Source organism: Rattus rattus, chromosome 8, assembly GCF_011064425.1.
Source record: "Rattus rattus isolate New Zealand chromosome 8, Rrattus_CSIRO_v1, whole genome shotgun sequence".
NCBI lineage: Eukaryota > Metazoa > Chordata > Mammalia > Rodentia > Muridae > Rattus > Rattus rattus.
This window is the reverse complement of record NC_046161.1, coordinates 70,154,856-70,177,246: the sequence shown is the minus strand read 5'-3', so window position 1 is coordinate 70,177,246 and position 22,391 is coordinate 70,154,856. Positions and strand designations below refer to the sequence as shown.

The 22,391-nt window shown below is 41.0% G+C and overlaps 1 protein-coding gene across 2 annotated transcripts in view; it reads right to left on the bottom strand.

The window, feature by feature from the left end:
- Positions 1-12,614: 12,614 nt before the first annotated feature.
- Positions 12,615-22,391, bottom strand: part of Bmp5 (bone morphogenetic protein 5) — a 126,358-nt gene continuing 116,581 nt past the window's right edge. Inside the window, exons 6-7 of one of the 2 annotated variants that reach the window (XM_032910196.1) lie at positions 17,138-17,248; positions 12,615-12,764 (exon numbers count right to left, since the gene is read on the bottom strand). In XM_032910196.1, the coding sequence (XP_032766087.1) occupies positions 12,615-12,764; positions 17,138-17,248 (261 nt within the window). The remainder of the gene's footprint in view (positions 12,765-17,137; positions 17,249-22,391) is intronic. The other variant, XM_032910197.1, reaches the window with a different exon arrangement.

The window sequence follows — 22,391 nt, the reverse complement described above, 5'->3', positions numbered from 1 at the left end:
ATGATGCTGTGCCGAGGTCATGTGACAATTGTGCTCTGAGATTATGGAATGGCTGTAGTGGTTTACGTTGACACTAGCAGTACCTAAAAATTGCTCCCAAATATTTGCTGTTTTTTTTATTTCCTTGGTAACATTGTTCTGACTGGATGACATTGGATGTCAGCATAGCTGTGGTTCCTGGTCCCCTGATGGCTTAAGCATGTTCCTTTATGAACGATTTCATCGTGGCTAAAGGACTTTGGAATTCTACTTTTTTTACTAAAAAACCATTAGGGTTCACATGACTCGACAAAAGTAGGCATTTTACACCATTGTCTTAGCAAATAAAAGCAGCAACAAGAAGCCTGGTCTGTCATCTGAAGGCCACTGGAAGCTGGGTACACAAGAGCTACTCCCGAGGTGGTGCACTTGCTTCCCTACCTGTGTGTGAAAGGCAATGTTTCTGATCCCGCGTGCAGAGCCCATGAAGCACAATGCAAGCTAAGGATACCAGGGCTGATGCCACTTAGCATAAAATCCCTTGCTTGGTAGTGACTTGCTATGGATTGTTATGAGCTGGTAAGTACGACTTAATCCAGCCAGCTACCACACGTTCCCTGCGGCCTTGAAAACCCCCTCTGAGTATCTCCTACTCTCTGCAGCCGCCTCCACTGCCCTGCTTCAGCTGCGCTACAGACAGACATCCTGTCGTCCACCTGTTTGGCAGCTCGCGGTATCTTACTGTAGTTTAGGGACATTTCCTTTTATTGCTTATTTGGTTTCCATAACCTCTTCCCTCTTCTCTGCTGTCCGATGTCTTAGGTCGCCATGGAGATCTGCAGACTTTTCCCTAAGTCTATCTTGAGTTCTGCACTAGGTGGAAGGTCTTTATTTCTTCATCGTGTATCATTAGCTACCATTTCCACCCGGATCCATGTATTCCATTTGCAAGATTTGCCTCAACTTTTGGAGATAATATTTATTTCTTACTATTTGTGTACTCATAGATAATTGGGGGAGGAGTTATTTATGATCTGCTGTTAACTTCTTGATGTAAAATTCCCATCTATTTCATTGAACAAAGCCAGCATTTCTGACAATAATCTTCCCATGGGAAGTAGTACATGGGAGGATCTGGAGAGATTTTAACTTGTCAGGGCTGTGAGAAATGTTGTAGGATCTCATGGGTAAAAGTGGTGAATGTTAACCAATATCTCATCCTTCAGAGAACAGACACCCACAAAAAAAAAAAAAAAAAAAAAAAAAGTCAGTTGGGCCAAGGTTTGAGAAGTCCCAGAATAAACCTATTAGAAATATGGAGAGGTCTGTTAATTCCTTGTTTCACACTTAAGTTAGTGGATATATTTTCCTCTATATCTTTTACATTGTTTCTCCCCTCCTCTGAGGGCATATTTAAACAACGTATGCATGATTGAGTCATAAATATTTTCCAGTGTTGTGAAATAGTGTAAGTAGTATAAGGAAATAAAAATTGAGAGGTTGATCGTGAATTAAAAATTTGAAAATTTAAAGAAAAGAAATCCCCACAAATGTAAATACTAAATATTGAACTCACATGGTTAGGTACAAGGGCATATAACACAAAATATAAGGATCTTTCCTTATTTAATAAAGGAAACAAATTAAACAACTAGGTATAAACAATAGGGCAAGGGACACTGTCAATATAATAAAACAGCACCCTACAGATTGGTAAAAGATCTTTACCAACCTGACATCTGATAGAGGGCTAATATCCAAAATATGCAAAGGCTCCAGAAAATCAAATAGCCCAACTAAAAATGGAGGACAGAGCTAAACAAAGAATTCTCAACAGAGGAATCTCCAAAGGCCAAGAAGCACCTAAACAAATGTTCAACCACCTTAGTCAACAGGGAAATGCAAATAAAAAAAATGACCCCGAGATTCCACCTCACACCAATCATAATGGCTAAGATCAAAAACTCAGGTGACAGCACATGCTGGCAAAGAATGTACAGAAAAGAAGAACACTCCTCCTTTGCTGGTACAACCACTCTGGAAACCAATCTAGTGGTTCCTCAGAAAATTGGAAATAGTTCTACCTGAGGACCCAGCTATACCACTCCTGGGCATAGACCCAAAAGATGCTCCAACATATAACAAGGACGTGTGCTCCACTATGTTCACAGCAGCCTTATTTGTAATAGCCAGAAGCTGGAAACAACCCAGTTCTTCCCTCAATGGAAGAATGGATACAGAAAAAATGGTATGTTTACACAATAGAATACTATGCAGCTATTAAAAATGACGGCTTTATGAATTTTGTAGGCAAATGGATGAAACTAGAAAATATCATCCTAAGTGAGGAAACCCAGACCCAAAAGGACATACATGGTATGTACTCACTGTTAAGTGGATATTAGCCCAAAAACTCAGAATACCTATGCTACAACTCACAGGCCAAAGTGTGGATGCTTCAATCCCACTTAGAATGGGGAAAAAATAATCATGAGAGGTAGAGGGAGGAAGGGACCAGGTTTGGATAAGGGAGAAGGAGAAATGGGGTCAGGGCCAGGTATGTGAAGAGACAGAGGAGAAGTCCAGAGGGCCAGGAGGAGGAATAGAAGTGTGTTCCAGTGGAGGGCGGGGAACTTGGGGAACTACTAGAAAGTCCCAGATGCTAGGGGAGGAAGAGGCTCCAGGACCCAGTGAGGATGACAGTAGCAGAAATACCCAACAGTGGGGAGATAGAACCTGAAGAGACCACCTCCAGCAGATAGATATCCCCGCCCCCAGTAGAGGGATGGGGCCACCCACCCATCTCAAAATTTTTAGCCCAGAATTGTTCCTGTCTAAAGGAAACACAGGGGCAAAAAATGGAGCAGAGACTGGAAGAAAGGCCATCCAGAGACCGTCCCACCTAGGGATCCACCCCATCTGCAGACACCAAACCCTGACACTATTGCTGAAGCATTTGGTGACAGGAGCCTGGTATGGCTGTTCCCTGAGAGGTTCTGCCAGCACCTGACTAAGACAGATGCAGATACTCACAGTCAGCCATTGGACTGAGCTCGGGGACCCCAACAGAAGAGCTAGGGGAAGGACTGAAGGAGCTGAAGGTGATGTCAACTCTATTGGAAGAACAACATCAACTAACCGGACTCCACAGAGTTCCCAGGGATTAAACCACCAACCAAAGAGTATATATGGGCCAGGCCATGGCTCCCATTACATAAGTAGCAGAGGATTGACTTATCTGACATCAGTGGGGGGAGGTGCTTGGTCCTGTGGAGGCTTGCTGCCCCAGGGAAGGGGGATAGTGGACAGTGGACGGGTGAGCCAGGGGTAGGGCAGGGAGACACTGTCTTAAAGGCAAAGAGGAGGGGGATGAGGAGGGGGGTTTAATGAGGGGAAACTGGGAAGGAGGACATTTAGGATGTAAACAAACTAATTAATCATTTTAAAAAAGTGTTACTAGTCCAAGAAAACATTGTAAAAAAGAAACTCTTAAATTGAAAGTTACTATTGACCTTTCTCAGTAAACAGTAAAAACCTGAATCAAAAAACACCTCAGTAGAAGGAAACCTGCCCAGATTGTGAACTGCCCTTTGGGGCCCTAGATTTTAAAATAAGAGTGTAGCCCCCTGGCTGTTTCCAGTCTGACAGCTTTCCTTTCAAGTGTAACATTTTTTCTATAAAAATTACAAGTAAATCTACACTGTATCCATTTGCAAATTATCTAATTTGCCTCAACTCTGAGGGCGACAATTGTGATGACTTTTTGAAGGAATTAGTGAATTATTTAACAGCAGAATTTCTTTCCCTAGCCATGGAGGAATTAGTGAATTATTTAACAGCAGAAGTTCTTTCCCGTCAATCTCAGCACTAACTCTATGAGCAGCAGGGCCTTATCTGGAAGCTCAGGCATGTCCCTTTGATGACTCTTATTTACTCTCTCTGGAGGTAGTGGGAAATGAGAAGGATCCCTAGGAACTAATTAAAAAGACAAGCAGACCTTAGGAAAGCATTTGCAGTAAATAAATAGTATTCTCAAGGCCCACAAGCTGTTTCCATGTATTAAGATTGGTGAATACAAACTAGTTAAAAAAGGCCATATATATATATGGAGAGAGAGAGAGAGAGAGAGAGAGAGAGAGAGAGAGAGAGAGAGAGAGAGAGAGAGAGAGAGAGAAATGGATCCTGAAGGGGCCACTTCCTGTAGCCAGGCAGGACTCTCAATGCAGGGATAAGGACAGCAACCCATCACAAAACTTTCAACCGGAAGTGTGTCCTGCCTACAAGAGGTGCAGAGACAAAGACAGAGCAGAGACTGAGGAAATGGCCAACTGATGACTGCCCCAAATTGAGACCCACCCCACAGGAAAGAACCAACCCCTGACACTATCACCGATACTCCGTTATGCTGGACATATACCTCATATGGTTACGCTATGACTGGAGCCTAGCGTAAGTGTCCTCTGAGAGGCTCCGCCCAGCAGCCAATGGCTTACATTGACTTTAAAACAAGATGCTGTAGTTAGCATAATGCCAGCACGTGAGCCGGAAGTCCAATGAGAGAGAGAGGACAGCCTTGACTACATCCGTGGGTTCTTGAAACATAAATAATAAATAGAGTGCAAGTAACCTTAAAAATTAGATGATATATCCTGAGATGATGCTAGCATTAACATTTATTTTTTTGGAACTTGCCGTGAAAGTCAATTGACCCTGAACTTGTAGTTCTCCTGCCTCTGACCTGCTGGGCAATAAGTATATGACCCCACCCAGCTTATTGTTATTGGATAGTAATGTCAATATAGGCGATGCCTTATGATCTTATATAACCAAAACCCATATACCTCACATTTAAGAGGAAACACACTACCTACAGTTATAGTTTTTTCTACAGGACAAACTTTGTTCAGATTTTATTTATACATTTCAGGGACAAAAGAAAAGATAAATTGCTTCAGTATACTCATATATTCTTGCCAAAAGTGTTCTTTAAGTTACTGAATTTATGTTTTGAAGTTGGGTAAAACATTTAGTTGAAGGCACTATATATCATGATTGTTCTATGCTTGACTACTAAATCATATTTGCTAACCAGGTACATTTGCTCTCTTCCAAGTGATCCCATTTTTTTTCCTTACTAGTCTATAAATTCTTATAAGAAATTTGCTAAAAGTTTTACAGTGAAAGGTTACATTCTGTCTTTATTAATCTAATAACGTTCTTATTTATTTAAAGTTTTTACTATTAACTATGTATGCATAGTTTGGGCACAGATTTGCGCACGTGAGTGCAGTGCCCAAAGAGACCAGAAGAGGGAGTCAGATCCTCCTACGGCTAACCAAACAGAGATGCTGGACTTGGGATCTTTTGAAAGAGCAACAAGTGCTCTTAACCACGGAGCCCTCTCTCCAGCCCCCAATTTTATAGTATTAGGCACATTAAAATTTTAAGAGGAGATGATGTTGAAAACCATGATGTGATATCCTTGCCTCTAATAAGGATTTTTAAAATTGTAGTGTAATATATTTTATTACTATAATTACCTGGTTTCCTTTAGTGGATACTGTTCTAGTATTTGTGTGTCCCTTTGTGTTATCCTCGTCTTTTCTGTAGTTTTAAATTTTAGGCACATGTCTTTTTAATAGCACGTCATAAACAACCAGGGCAGCAATGGTCGCTTTAGTCTGGTTGCATTCAACGTTATATGATTATCTGGACCCCTTTCTGCTCTGCTTCTGTATGTACTGTTTTACCCTTTGCACACATTTCTTTCCTCTCCTTTCCTATTATATTTGTGTGAGCTGATTGCATTGTATGACACTGTGACTACCTCCCATGCTGATATAAAATGGCTATTAGAATAATTTGCTCGAGACCAACATCATCCATACCTTGTTTCTGCTATGACACAGCTATCTTCCTTCCTTGAAGTAATTTCCTTAACTACTTTGAAAATAGAGAAGCAAGTTTGAGTTGTTACGTCAGAAACACGAAAGCCTAAAAAGTCATTAGCTTTGTTTTCTGTTTTTTAAGATTTATTTATTTTATGTATATGAGTACCCTGTTGCTCTCTTCAGACACACCAGAAGAGGGCATCGGATCTCACTACAGATGGTTGTGAGCCACCATGTGGGTGCTGGGAATGGAACTCAGGACCTCTGGAAAAGCAGTCAGTGCTCTTAACCTCTGAGCCCTCTCTGCAGCCCCAGCACACTTTGTATAGAAACGTCTGACTCTGGTCTAGATGGTACATTTTGGTTTTCAGGTCTGATTTGATCTGGAAACTTCACTGTGAATTGTGAGCAGAAAACTGAAGATGTTTGCTTAGCCATCATTAATTAGATAAAACTCAAAACTATATAATCTACCATCTCAGGATAGTCATTGTAGCAAGCAAACGACAAAAATCCTCTTCAGTCACCGACATCACAGCATGTGTCTTTTATGACGATAGTGCCATTCATTCTATCTCAACTCTATTTCAAACAATACAATTGTTCCTTCTTTTTAAGGTACATCTTTTAGCAACAGCTTTGCTTTTAATACTAACTTTTCTTTTAGCATCCTGCTTGATTTGCCTTGCAATGTTTTTATATTGCCCAAGGTTTTGGAAGATAATTTTGGCTAAATTCATAACTCTAAATGACTATTTTTTCTTCGCAAAATTTCAAAGACAGGAAGTATATGTTGACCGATTTCCAATTTGAGTATCAAGCTTTGATTGATGGGCCAATTATTAGCCCAGAATGTACCTTCAGTTCTCTGAAATAAGCACATGGCAGGGTATCCTTGGATACATAAGCACTCTCAGTTCCCTGGTGAACTGCCCTCTCTTCATCTATCTCGCTGTTGTCTTAGGGAAGATGTCTGCAGATCTAACTTCTAGTTCATCTAACTCACTAGATCAGCACATCTGATAAAGTTTCATTTTTTTCCTTCTTGGATCTATCAGTCCATTTAAAATGTTTCATACGTAAGATTTTGGTCTCCTCAAAAAGCACATAACAGCTAACATATTATCAAGTATATACTCAACAGCTCGATAACTCTCAGGTTTGTGCTACCTTTGTTCTTTCGTTTAACCCTCAGAGTACTTCCTGCAGGCCTTTCTGGCTATGAGCCTCACCTGTTTCTGGTGGGTGGTCCTCAAGGACCTGGGATGGCACTGCCGTCTCCAGACTGGATCCTCCTGTTCTTTCTCCAGTGCATTTTTTGATTCACCAGAGGATCGTGCAAATTCACAAGCAGGCCACAGTGGACTCTCCACTCACTGAATTGTATCAGCCTGTTACATCTGGCCTCCATGGATTTATTCCTTGCTTTTAACAATGCCTTTCCTTTGTTTACAACCTTGCAATGCGTTTAAGAGTGTGTTTTATAGATTAGTACCTTACTCGACCATTATCAGAGGTGCTTCGTCCTGCAGCAGAAAGAGGAATACAGAGACCAGACACTGTGCAGAGAGTTGAAAACCTTGGAACACTCTGCCCTAAAGGGGATGTCGCTCTCAAATCTCTCCCCTAAGAGCTCAGGGAATCATGAGGAAAAGGATGTAGAAAGAGCATAAAAGCCAAAAGAGACGGAGGACACCAAGAAAACAAGGCCCTCTAAATCAACATGAGCAATGCTCACAGGAACTCAGCCTGTGCAGGACCTGCGCAGTCTGCATCAGGTCCTCTGCTTAGATGTTATGACTTCCAATTCAGCATTTGTTATGGTATTCCCTAGCATACTAATAAAATCTCTGATTCTTGTGTCTTCTCTTGGGTTCTTTTTCCTTCTCTTGGTTTGTCCTGTCCAACCTCAGTGTGATGGTTTTCGTTTTATCTCATTATATTTTCAATGAATGAATGATTAGAGAAATAACTGCCTAGCCACTAGGGGAAATGTTAACAACTGAAATGTCATTTATACCGACTGGGAGAAAAAAAGTAGGTTTTCTCCAATAAAGTGGCACTCGGTATTTCTACCACTCCAGGGCACTCCTGCTTAGCAGGAATTGGCCAGCATACAATGGACTCCACAGTTTTGTGAATGTGTGCTTTTATTTGATTACAGTTCGCTGGTTTTTTGTTTTTTGTTTTGGAGAGGTGGTCTTATTTTGTTTTCTTGGTTTGGGGGTTTTGTTGTTTTATTGGGTTTATGTGTGTTTTTTGAGAAAGAACTTCAAGTTGGGGTGAGGGAGGATCTGGAAGGACTTGGAATATTATCAAAATATATTTAAATTTAAAATTATTTTAAACAAAATACATATGTTTAAAAAGAGTAATACACACACACACACACACACACACACACACACACACACACATACACGTCTGGAAGTAGGTATATCTTATTGCAGACAGAATAATGATTACTCTGTAACTTAAGCTACCTTACTGATCATGCAGCTCAAGTTTTAAAAATTGCTCTTTCTGGGATATTTTTCAGGAAAACAAATATAATCTACAATTTAAATTCTCTTTTACTGTATTTCACTATTCGTTAGTAGCCATGCATGCTGAAAGGACAAACTATTACTCACAATCCCCTAAGTCAGGTCAGCTTCTATTTCAGCACTGGCAATGTCAATGTCGTGAAGCACCTAATGCAGTATCCTTCTGTGTGTGTGTGTGTGTGTGTGTGTGTGTGTGTGTGTGTGTGTGTGTGTGTGTGTGTGTGTGTGAGTGTGTGAATGTGTGTGTGTGTGAGTGTGTGTGTGTGGTGGGTGGGAGGGTGTGTGTGTGAGTGTGTGTGTGTGGTGTGTGTGTGTGTGAGTGTGTGTGTGTGTGTGTGTGTGTGTGTGTGTGTGTGTGTAGTCTTTCTGTCTCTGTCTCTGTCTGTTTGTCTCTCTGTCTCTCTGTCTCTGTCTGTCTATCTGTCTCTCTGTCTGTCTGTCTCTCTCTCTCTCTCTCTCACACACACACACACACACTCACACTCTTTCTAGAACTGAAGGTATAGTTCAGTTGTGTATAAACATTGACTTTTTGTTAAAATTGAAAGTCAAGGGGCAAAATTTAATTTGGGGTTTTACTTTTCTGGAATTTTGTGATTTGTAAGGGCTGTGGGTTCTCTTAATTTCCCTCTCTGAGAGCACTGTCGTTCAGATGCCATCAACGGGTATCACAGTGGAGCTGATCTTCTGAGCGCCCTGGTCCCTTCTGCAGTGGCCACCTTTATCCCTAAGGCAAGGGTAGCCTTGCTTTATACCTAAATAAGAGGAAACACTGGCCATGCTCACAATTCTTCATGCTTTCTCCTCTTTTCATCTTCTCCAACTTGATATAACACAGATGTGGGCTCAGTGATGCGCCTGCGTTATCAGCCTCTGTATCTTCACTCCTCATTTCAGAATTTCCAGCTTGCCTCCCCTCAAACAGGGTGAGTGGGAAAGCACAGGAGAACATGTAACTCAAGACGGAATCTGAAAGATAGATGGAGCACTAGACTGGACAGCCAAGCGGTGGCTGCCTGTGTTTGAGAAGGAGGATTTCTGCTGCCCTGAGCAGCACTACAGCATAAGCGAATTATTCATTGTAAATGTCTTGAGAGATCACAGTTGCCAGACTGGTGAGTCGCCAGCGGGCTCTGGCTCAGATTGGATGACGATGACACAGGGAATATGAAGTGATGGCTCTTCAGTTGAAAAATAATTTTGATTTTTTTCAGTCTGTTTTCTTTAGCTCGATGCAGAAATTTTTTAGCCTTGGTTTCTCTTTAAAAAAAAAACTTGAATATTTATGATTTATGTCCTCTTCTTTCCAAATTGGATAAAGCACTTTCACGAAGCAGAACACGTGTAAAGTAGAAACATTTCCAACCACAGAAACGCCAGCACCCTAGCTACTTATAAAGACTTAAACCCAAAAAAACTAATTTTTTTTTTTGTTTCTGGTAATAGCTAGAATATTACTAAAATAGCATTAAGAACTTGAGACAACTATTTGAGACCATCGTGAATGCACACACACGTAAGTTTTGGAAGATGCAGAGTCGGTGTCAATTAGAGTGTTTCTATGCATGTGTGCGTGTGTGTGCCCCCTGTGTTTTCAGATACGCATGAGCGCACATACATGTGGAAGCCAGAGGTCAACTCGGGCATCCTTGCTGAGGAGATGCCAATGCTGGTTTTTGAGACAGGATCTTTCGCTGGGACCTGAGTCTCACCAACTGGGTGGGTTGGGAACTCTCAGTGATTCTCCATTTTCCCAGCACTGAGAATGTACGTGCACACCACAGCACCCAGCTGGTTCCGGGGACTGAACTCAGCGCCTCACACATCCACAAAGCAGCCCACTGGGTCATCTCCACGGTCCCTATTATCCCCTCCTAATTTCTTGTTCTATATGAACAAGGAAAAAATAAGATGTTTTCCCATTCTTAATTATTCTTGCTATTTTAAATGTCTTTAAAGTTTAGACAATTTTTTTAAAAAGCTATAAATCAGAGATTGTTTTGTGCACTCAGTGAGTTAATTATGAGAAGTACAAAAGAGCATCATCAACTGAAAGCATTTAATGACCTATGTAATTAAAAATATTTTGCATCTGATAAATATTTTAGTCTAGGATGCATTTACATTTTTAGTAAAGAACTATGCCACACACATACACACACACAAACCGCAACAGAGGTTGGCATCATGAGTTTAATATATTTTAAATGTAAACATATATTCAAGTAGTACATTTAAAGAATAATATAATAGAATTCTATTTCTTAATCTCTAGTCTTATCCTCATTGGTACACTATTAACTTATTAACTAAAAATATATTACTTAACACATCCCCCAATATCATTAATACCATAGTTTCTATACTGTAAACTGTTTTAAAACAACATTGTAAAATATCTGAATTACAAACAAGCCACAATGTTTGGAGATTATTAACAATGGGTCCTCCCTTGAAAGCTATAAACGGTATATTAGAAATGGTGCTTCGTGGTGGACATTTTCAGTCGACTACTACAAGCCTTACCATGGAGCTTACAACAGTAGTAAATGATCAACTAGACCCACTCCTCAGAAAGTGTGTGTGTGTGTGTGTGTGTGTGTGTGTGTGTGTGTGTGTGTGTGTCTGTGTGTGTGTGTGTGTGTGAATATGTGTGTCTCAGTGTGGGCTGGAGAAAGACCTTAGTCACCAGTCACCATTCCAACAGAGATAAAATAAATAAACATCAGAGAGAAAAGCATGGGCATGTGCACACACACACACACACACACACACACACACACACACACACACACACATGCACATACATACACACATACACACATACACACACACATTCACACATAAACACACATTCACATACACACATATGCATACATGCACAGACATACATATTCACACACACACATTCACACATACACACACATACACACATACACACAAATGCACACATACACACACACACCACACACACATGCACACATGCACACATGCACAGACACACATATTCACACACAGACACACACACACACACAGACACACACACACACACACACACACACACACACACACTCTTTCACACCACCCCAGAACTGTCCCTATCGTACTTATTCATGCTAGGAGGAAGGTTTCCAAAATCCCTTTGTAAAATTGGGTTTTTCACTGAGCTTCTTCTCAAAAAACATGGAGAAACGGCATTTAGCTTTTTTAAAATGATGGTTCTGTCAAAGCCATTTGGTGACTTTTTTCTTTCAGCTTAATGTCAACGCTCTCACCCAGAATACAGTCCCTTATAGCACATCAGCTGGTAACGTCCATTATAAAGGACAGCAAGAGACTGTGTTGGCGTGACGAGTCCCAGCACATTTTTTGCATGATGTGACTCTTGTCTGTAGGGAGTGAAGTGGAGCACATGCGATTATCTCTTTAACTTTGGCTTACGTTTGAAACAAGAAAGAAACCCACTGTTGCGGTAGTGTTGTAGACAATGGTCGGGCCGGTTCATTGAGGTAAGGTTGTATTGTACTTTGGAGTGTCAGTTTGGAACCAGGTGGACCTAGACCCAAGCCTGAAGCTCCCGCCTTCTTGCAAAAACAGAACAAAATCTGCCGGTCAGAAGCAAGGAGCAGCACGCTGCGAGAGTCCCACCAACGCCATCAAAGGGAACACTTAAAAGAATTACGCAGTCTTCCAACCTCTGTGCCCAGCCTACCGTTCACTAATTCAAATCCAGTTCAACCTTTACCTTTGCCAAAGAAGCACAAATGGTAAACAATGTGGTTTTTATAATTTTGGCTGTTAGCAACTTTCTTTCTAGTTTGAGTTAGTGCAACATGTCAAATGCATTCATTTCCCTTCAACATTAAACTCTCAGAGGAGTTCTACTTAATATCAGAAAATCATTTATATTAGCATTGAGAAAAATGTTGGCATAGAATTAAACTGGACTCATCACACCCCAACGAAAGCTAGAATAGGAATCTATTATATAATATGGGGATCTTTAACAGATTTTACTGGTAAGGCATCCAAAAGAGAATATATCATTTTAAATAAATAAGAAGTGTATATACATGATTATCATACATAGAGATGAAATGACCCAGATCGATTTTAGGAAATTCCCCATTTCCCTGCTTTTTATTGTGGTCATAAACATAACACAGATCTGTTTCGTTGTTGTCACAAGAATGTCCAGCTAGTGGCAGCCACATGAACGGACTACCATATTTCTGTACTTTTTCAAAATTACATTGGAGCTGTCATCAAAGTACAGGACCGAGATGGCATTTAGTTTGGTTGGAGCACAACAGGGCTTGGGAACATGGTCAGGAAACATCAGGTGTACCTGGCAAAAAGAGAAGGAAAGAAAAAAGAAAGAAAATGTGTCTTTTAGAGAAATGGGGTAAGCATTTTATTTACATCTTTAAGAATATGATGTTGATATCACAACTCTTTGACGAGGGAATCATTGCCTGCCTCCTTTACACCCACTAGATGACTGGGCTGGGAGCTGCTAGACAGGACCTATCCTCAATCACCAGTCAATAAGAATCAAACCAACAGCTCTAAGTAAGCTGCGGGGCGGGGGATCTTGAAATATAGTTCATCAAATAATGCAATCTCTGTAAGTAATATTCAGCAGAATTTTTCTGAGGGAAAAGCTTAGAATTTTGTATTGTCCTGCCTGAAATTGACCCAGTGTCTTCTACATGCACTACCAGAGTAACAGAAGCTATAGGCTCAAGCCGGTGAAGACACACGTGGCTTACAGAAAGTTCTAAGTCTGCAAAATATTGTAACAGGATAGTTAAACGATACATCGTAAACGTTGTGCCAACTTTTACTCTTCCATGGGAAAGATAAGCTAAAAACCACAATGAAATAAAATCTATATTTGTTTTGCCTGAACTTGGGACCCTTTTCCTCCTACTGGATTGTTATAGCCAACCATGATGTGAGGGTTCATGCCCAGTCTTGTTAGGTCAGGTTCAATGAATATCCCTGGGAGAGATCTCTCTCTCTCTCTCTCTCTCTCTCTCTCTCTCTCTCTCTCTCTCTCTCTCTCTCTCTCTCTGAGAAACAGAAGGAGTGGATCTGTGGGAGAGAGGAGGTGGGGGAAGGGAAGAGGTGAGGGAGGGGCTGTGAGGAAGGGGAACTATGGTGTTGATGTTATATATGAGAGGAAAAGAATTAAAAAAAAAAATCTAGTACTTGTCTTAGAGCCATGATTTCAAGACTGATGGGAGTTTAACATTGTTTTCCTTTCCCTGTACACTCCGCAGAAAACTGCCAAAAAGCAAGCTGAAACTGAAGCAAGGGGTCCAGATAGTTCACAAATTGAATATCCATTCTCCTTGAGAGATTGAAAACGTAGCCGCGTGGAAAAGTGCAATGCTTAAATAAAAACTTGGGGCTCATTTCAATCACGCTGGGAGTTTGCCTTAAGTTATACTAGTTGAGCTAGAAGTCAGAATATGGCTCCCACCTACTCCGGCCCTTTCCCCAAAGGAGTTTATGGGAAGTCCCCATGAGGAGCCTTAAGGGATCTACAAAAGAGCAAACACAGCCTCTTAAAATTTTGGCTTCACAGTGTTCTGGCTGAAATAGTCTAAGAGGCCTACGTGTGAGCAGAAACCCAGGACAAATGAATGATCCCACATGACCTTGAAATTTCCTAAGACCTCACAAAACTAAAAGTTGGAGAGCTTTTCCGGATTTCAGATGCGGGTCATATTCCTCATCAGCCTTATCGCCCATAACCCTCACAGGCATGACGGATAAGCCCCAGGTTTCGGTGGCCTTGGCAGCCTTAATAAGCAGCGACTCCAAACAAAATGGATTGTTCTCGAATGATTCTCCGAATGTATTAGCCGCTAGCATGGTCTTTAACAAAGAGCATGCCTGTCTTGTTCCATATCTTTCACAGAACAAATGTAGAAACATTCCCAATACCAGAAACACTAAAGTCAAGCTTGTCCATGGAACTCGAGTTTTATAATGATGTGTCTAATATAGCAGGGCAATAATCGAGACAGAGAACAGTCTTCAAACTCCATGTCAAGATTTCTTTTGCTTTTCCTTTAATACTTCTAGACTATAGCCATAAAAACAAAAAGACTTATTTATATATTTACAAGAAAAAACATCAAGTAAATCAGGAAAGAGGACGATTTGACTTTATTAGTAGTCATGCTTAGCCTGAGAGAACTTTGATACACTGAATATATGTCTAAAGAAGCAGAGTTCAGTCTTCTTACTCAGGCATACAAATGAAAACAAAAATGGATCAAGACCTTTTTGAGAAATCGAGCAGCATTGTTTTATAAACTGTCTTATTAGAGATTCTATTGCTGCACCAGTGCAATGTGAACCCAAGGCAACTTGGAGAGAAAAGTGATTATTGCATTTTACAGCCTGTAGTCCACCACCCAAGGAAGTCAGGGCAGGAGTCTGGAGGCCAGAGCTGAGGCAGAGGCCACAGAGAGATGCTGCCTTCTGGCTTGCCCGTCATGCTTGCTCAGCCTGCTCTCTCTTAGCACCCCATCCCATCAACCCAGAGGTGGCCCACCCACACTGAGCTGAACCCTGCCATGTCAATCATCCATCAAGACAATGCACCCCTGGCTTTGACACAAGGCAATCCGACACAATTCTAGCTGTGTCGAGGTGACATAAAACCATTCAGCACATAAACTAAAAGCAGCTGTTCCTCTATGTCACTTCCTACATAGTGGCCATACTGTCCCTTCAAAAGCTGGATCGGTAGCATGTCTCACAGTCGGCCAATAGAAGTCTGGGTACAGCTTCTTCGCAGAGCCTGCCTGCTCCCATTGCTCAAGGATACTAACCCATAATGAATGTCTTTATGAGAAAGCACATCTGACTTTCAATCTCCCCAGGGACTTACTTTATGCCTCACATGCTATCATTAAAGTAGCCTATCCCATGATAAGAACATTTTATATGCGGCTATCGAAATAATTGGCTTTCTTTTCCTCTCCCCAATTTTGTTTCTAAAGTTTTTAATCAAATCCATGCTTACCCACCGTAGACAAGCACTCCAGGACAGGCTAGTCTACAGTATCTTTAAGTAAAGGGTGATCCCAGGAAGTGAAAAGGATTTCCCAGGAAATACACCATTGGCTCCCCCGAGCTCAGCTAACATGTACTGTGGGCCACCTGTGTAACGCTTGTGAGTGTACAGAGAGAGGGGTAAAGGTGACAAACCCAAGCGGTAAAGGCACACCGGGAGGGCCAGACCCGTCAGCCGCAGGATGAGAGTGCTGTGATGAGCTTGCAGAATGGCGAACGCTGAGTTCATGAGAAAGCAGAGTACGAGGCGCAGTCCAATGTAAGGATCAAGCAAAGGAGGATTAAGTCTAAAAGAGAGAACTGACCTAGCAGACGAGTGTGAGGGGGGCAGGAAAATGGCTCAGTTGGTAAAACGCTTGCTCTGAAAGCATGGAGTCCTGAGTTTGATTCCCCAGCGCTCAAAACAAGCACGAAAGTGAAAAACTGGGCATGGGACCGGACAGGAGGCTCAGTGGGTAAGAGAGCATATTCTTTTTGCAGGGGTTCAGATCCCAGAACCCAGGATGGGAGGCCCCCAACCATTTGTAAGCCCAGCTCCAGGGGTACTGCAGAACATCTTCCCTGAGTAAAAATGAATCTTCAAAAGGAGAGTAATCCCAGGTAAGCATCAATGTATTTAGTACTTGATATGCCTGTTTATACATTATATTTTGTATTATATCTATACGAATCCTTACTTAGAAACTAGCTACTCTGTCCATCAGCTTTTGAGCTTAAAAGGATGAAGGGGAAAGGTGAAATCTCAAGGTCAATTGCAAATTCTAAGAGTTTGGAGCAACTTCCTAAATAAGCCCCTCTCAAGCGATAGCATCATTCTGCCCTCAGCAAAACAACCATACTTCTATCACAGCTTCATGATTCTAAAGTCGCGTTCTCTTCTTTTTCTCCAAGATACATAATCATGGTTCTCATATTGACCCAGACACTAAATAGCAATCCTATAACATCATCTAGTGCACCTCCTAAGAGATGCTGATTTCCAGAGACCATCCCAATGACACATCAGGATGCTTGGAAAGGTAGGATATGTCACCAAGTCAACGTGTTCCTATCTTATTCACAAGTATATGTGGAGGATACTAGAAATTCAATCATTTCTAAATATCTGGAAGTGTGGAAGAAGAAAACAGGAAGGTAATTTTCCTTTGAAAAATAACAGAAGAGGAAGTGAGGGTAAGAAAAAAGCAATAGGAATTATTCTATTGTTCATACAGTATTTTCAGTGACTATAGTCCAAAAGTATATCAAGAACTTGCCTAAAATAATTATATCAAGATCTCTCAGATGAAGTTCACAGAGCTGTTATTCAATGTTTCGGTAAAGAGTACTAGTGAATTTCTAGTTTAAAAACTCATCTGGCTAATCACCGTGTAGTAATAAAATCTATGCAGGGCAGCAACACTATTTAATTACTTCAGTTTTTCCAGCTGAATTTGTACCAATTCCGAGACCAGGATTATTGATTTAAGTCAATCTTAATTTCTTACTCTACCCACAATTGTTACCCCAGCTACAAGTTACAAAGGAATTTAAGAACTTGAGGTTGATAATTAGATTTTCTCTAAAGCAACTCTATACTTTGTTTGCATTATAAGCCATTTTTTGTCCCACAAGCATAGAACATACCAGAGTCTGGACTATGGCATGGTTAGTGGCATTCATGTGGGCGTTAAGTGGAAAAGAACATTCTCCATCGCAATAAAATGCTGCATATCCTTCTGGTGCTATGATCCAGTCCTGAAATGTACAAAAGCAAGAAAAAATCATATCAATCAGATGACGTAAAGACAGATCATTCTTAAATAGCACTCAAAGATACTCAACCTGAATATGTTTCCTTTCTTAGTCCAACAATTACTCTAAAAGTTCTGCTTCTCCTACATCTTTTATTTTTTAGTTGAAATTTTCAACTGAAGTATAAATGTTTTCACAAAAAATGTCCTTTCTAATCTCCCAAGAGCTTACTATATAAAACTTAATATGCATTAATCATTCTGCATTTGAGAATAAAACTAATCACAAAATAGCATTCTGAATATTGCTTAAACTGGGAATGATCAACTCTGGGGCATTCAATTGAACCAGAAAATGTGGGGAGTGGAAGAAGTCTTGAGGGAACCTGTGTTACTGACATGAGCACAGCCATGTCAAGGACCCCAGTGATTCATGGAAATGGCACGAACTTCCCTGGGATAGGCTAGAGGAGTGGCAAGATGTCCCTTGCGTCAAGCTTAGAGGAATGGTAAAGCCTCCCCATGTTGAAGTATGAATGTTGGCAACATGTGCAGAAAGTATCAGCCACAGCTTCCTCCTCCAGGATGAATACAGGCTGAGACTGCACCCCTCCAGAGACTCCCTGTCAGGATTAGTTAGCACACCTCCATCTTGTTCACCTGGATCTAACAAGTTCTGAGTTGGATGGCTGTTGCTGGTACATCTCCATCAAAGCACACGACCCACCCGATCCCAGCTTTTCTGTTTATACACCTGTCACTTCATTCCAAAGCCCTGCAGGCTGAGGCAAGTGATATCCAGTGTGGGTCCTCAACTGCAGGGAACACACATTGGTCAGGCCAGGGGAAACTGCAGAGGCCAGTGCAAGTGCATAAAGAAAAACATCTCTGTAAGTCAGGATGGGGAGAACCTGGAGATAAGACAGTTTATGCTTTAAGGTGGATTTTGAGGAACTGTGGGAAAAGGTAAAAACATTATGACTGCATCCATGTTTAGACTATGTTGAGAAGACATGCCCAGACACTCCTACTGAGGAAAGGGACAATGACAATTCATTCTTCAGACCCAAGGCAGAATTGAAGGATGTGGGTCGCAGCAAGGGTTAAGGAGAGTAAACTTACTCCTTGACAGCAAGATCTTTAGGGCAAGAGATCCAGATGGAGATGCTAATGGTTTTAACTGCTCTCCTGTTTGGGGGCAACCTGATCCACAGAATCAAAACCAAATGTCAATGTCAGAGGAAGGAGCATGAGGTCTGGGGTTGGGAAATATCCCAGGGGTTTTATTTCTGATATGTCTGGTGATTGTGACCATGCACATAACTCTAGTTCCAAGAGGATCCATCTGGATCTATGTATTCACCCAGTGGCTTGGTCACCTGTTTGTATTGATGACTCTGTACATTTGTTGGGGACACTCCTCTAACAACAAGAAGTCCCAATGGGCTCCATTTAACTATTTGGAGTGGACTATAACTTTGCCCAAATGTTTTTCCTTGGAGCATTCCTTTAAAAGAGACCTGGAGAGCCACCCTGCTATGGAATGGTAGCCATGTTAAATATGAAAAAAAAACAGAAACCCTAGAACTTGAGACCTCCACAGTATATAATGGCTCTCATCACACACCCTCACTGAAAAACCCTAGAAAGCTTAGTTTTTAACAGGCACCGGGCTATGCTCCCTGAAGACATTGCTTATTGACACCACTCACACACACAAATATTAGTGACAATAATGTCATTCAATAGTCCACCATTCAATAGTTCAGAGAAGTAATGGTACATTATGATGACTTTCACCCAATCTCATCTAGACAAAGGATCTGTACGAAACAATGGAAATTGGTAGCTGTCACCAACCTTTTTAATATTACCAGTCAATTGCTGATCTCAGTGCACTCAGTGTGGATAAAGGAGGGTTGCAGCCCTGAGACCAGACAAGATTTGATATGTTACACAGATTATCAACACATATGTGTGACAGCAGCTCTTATACTGAAAGCAAATATAATTGGTAATCAATTGAAATCCACTGCCAGGGTGTTTGAAAGGCAATACTTCAGATTACATTGCCAACTACATTGGCACACCCTTAGAAATCCAAAAGTCTTAGGGGCAAATCAACCCCACTGCTAATATTACGAGAACTATCCTTGATGGTGAGCTGTTATTGGGCAAAGTGGCTGTTGGTTCTTCCTTTCTGTCATCCTTACAGTCTGGTATTGAACATTCAACAGAACACCTTGGTATTAAAAGTAAAGACACCCTGAACATCTAAGTAATAAGAAATGAGGAGACATGAGAGACGAATGAAGTCTGGAGTGAATGTTTATTACTAACATGCACATGGCCTTCTGTTGGTGTAAGTACAGATGTTGACAGTTTATGCAGAAGGCATCGGGTGCAGCTTTCTCCTCAAAGATAACTGCAGCCTGAGTCAGCTACACACACACGCACACGCACACGCACACACACGCACGCACGCACACACACACGCACATACACACACACGCACGCACACACGCACACACACGCACACACGCACACACGCACACACGCACACACGCACACACACGCACACACGCACACACACACGCACGGATTAGCCACCCCCCCTCTTCATTCATGCTTCCTAAGTGTGCTGAGTTTCTGGACCGCCGCTGGTGTCTCCATCAGAGCACACAGTTCACACGTTGATCCTGACTTTTCAATGAGCACATCTGTCGTTTCTTCATTGCCCTGTCGTCCTGATTGGGTCAACTCCAAAAGTCATGCAGGCTTGAGTGGGAAAAGACATGGAGAATAGAACTGAGCTCATTCTCAGCCCTGCTTCACAACTCGTTCCTACCGCGAAGGGTCCTGCAAGCTGATGAAGCTTTACCACCTGTTTTATCTCCTGATTTTCTTTTCATCCTTATATTAATCTACAATCTTTTTAGACAAAATTAATTAGAGCAAGTTCCTGAGTAGTATACATGAAAAGTGTTAGGAAGTTAAAAAGTGTCCCATGGGGCTGGAGAGAGGGCTCAGGGGTTAAGAACACTGACTGCTCCTCCAAAGGTCCTGAGTTCAAATCCCAGCAACCACATGGTGGCTCACAACCATCTGTGATGGGATTTGATGCCCTCTTCTGGTGTGTGTGAAGAGAGTGAGAGTGTACTCACATACATTAAATAAATAAATAAATAAATAAATAAATAAATAAATAAATAAATCTTTTTCAACAGGTGTCTTATGATTTCTCCATTCCCAGAGGAGGGGAAATGAAATTTTAATCATAAACATTGACTTTTTATGTAGCAGAGGACATCATCACTCCATTAAAGGAGCAACCTACAGAATGGGGAAAAGTCTTTATCAGCTATGTATCTAACAAAGGATTAATATCTAAACTGTATAAAGAATCAAAGCAATTAAACACTAAGAACATAAAAATCTCAAATTAAAAACTGGGAAAAAAACTTTGGCTCTCAAAACACAAATACTTAAACTATTTTTAATAGTCAACATTCTTAGCCACCAGAAAAGTGAAAATGAAATTTTTTTGAAATTTCACCTTATAGTAGTTATAGTTCCTAAAGTAAAAAGCAAACATAAACGACAAATGCTGACATAGATAGGGAGAAAGAGGGACATTTATTCACTGCTGGTGAGAAAGACACTGATACAATCACTGTGACTATCACCACTGAGATTCCTCACAGAACTTAAAGCATATCTACCACATAACTCAGCATAGCACTCTTGGGCATAAAACCAAAGAACTCTATATCCGACTATAGAGATGTCTACTCATCAATATTCACTATTTATAATAGCTATAAAATCAAAACAGCCTAGATGCCCACCAACTGACAAATGGAAAATAAAATTGTAGTATATTTACATTATTGAATATCATTCTGCTTTTAAGACAAATGAAATTAACAGGTAAATGGATGAGTCTGGAAGCAATCGCTATGAATGAAGTAATTCAGGCCAGAAAGACAAGTAAAGACAAGTATCACATGTTTTCTCTTATTTATGAATGCTACCTTTGAATCTTCAGATGTGTGTGTTTTATTTGAAATATCCACAGAAGTCAGGAAATTACTAGGAGACATGGGGAGGAGCTTTTAAGAAAAATTAGATGCAGTGCATCGGTATAAAGTGCTAAGTGGGATTAATGGAACAGAAAATGTTAAATTTGAGCGGAAGTGGGGATTATAGGGTAGCAGATGGTATATATAATATTAAAGACCTTTTCTTAAATGCCATATAGAAATATATCACTGTAGAATCTCCCAATGTATATGTATATATATTTATACATACAGAAGGTTTTAAAATGGAGTTACCTTAAACAATGTCCCTACTAGACAAGGCAAGCTAACAAATAAATAAGCCCAGGGCCAGGGATGGGCAGCTTCTTTAAGAGCTGTCATCAGTGAGATCCTAAGGAGCTCTGAACATTACAAGATATTCTCTATCAGTACTCTTGGTTACCTTTCAGAACTTGACAATATGACTCTGTTGCTGAAAATACCACACACGTAAGTCATAAAACACTGAGACACCTAGTAGGATTGACCTAAATGCTTCATTTTTACTGGCTAGCTTAGTGCTAGAAGGTTCTATCCATATTACTGAAGGATAAAAGAAATCATTCATCTTACTCAACTGTGACCTGTATCAGATACGATGATGACTGCCAAGACATGCCCCCTGGTGCAATAGTGGTACTAACGCTAGAGGAATAACCAACCACTTTCCAGCTGCCACATTCTGCAAGATGAAATTTACCTGTCTCTAGGGGAGGATCTACTGATAACGTGTTGCTAAGTGGACACAATGCTAACCAACTCCTACTGACTCGCTATGCCCACTGGCTACTGTACCTCTCATTCCTCGTTACAAAAGTTTGTATCACAGTAGATAGTGATTAACACAGACGTCCATACTAGGCACGAGACTGTGGAATGGCCAGCCCTAAACGGAACATATGTACTGTGCCCACCTCCTTCCAAAGCTCACGCTGTGGAAGTAAGAGTAGAAAGATACTAAAAGGCAGAGGCTGTGGATGACTACAAGGAAACTAATTGTAGGGTAAAGACACAATTTGTAGTAGTTGTGACAGCATGAACAAGACCCAAAGCAAGAGGAACTCT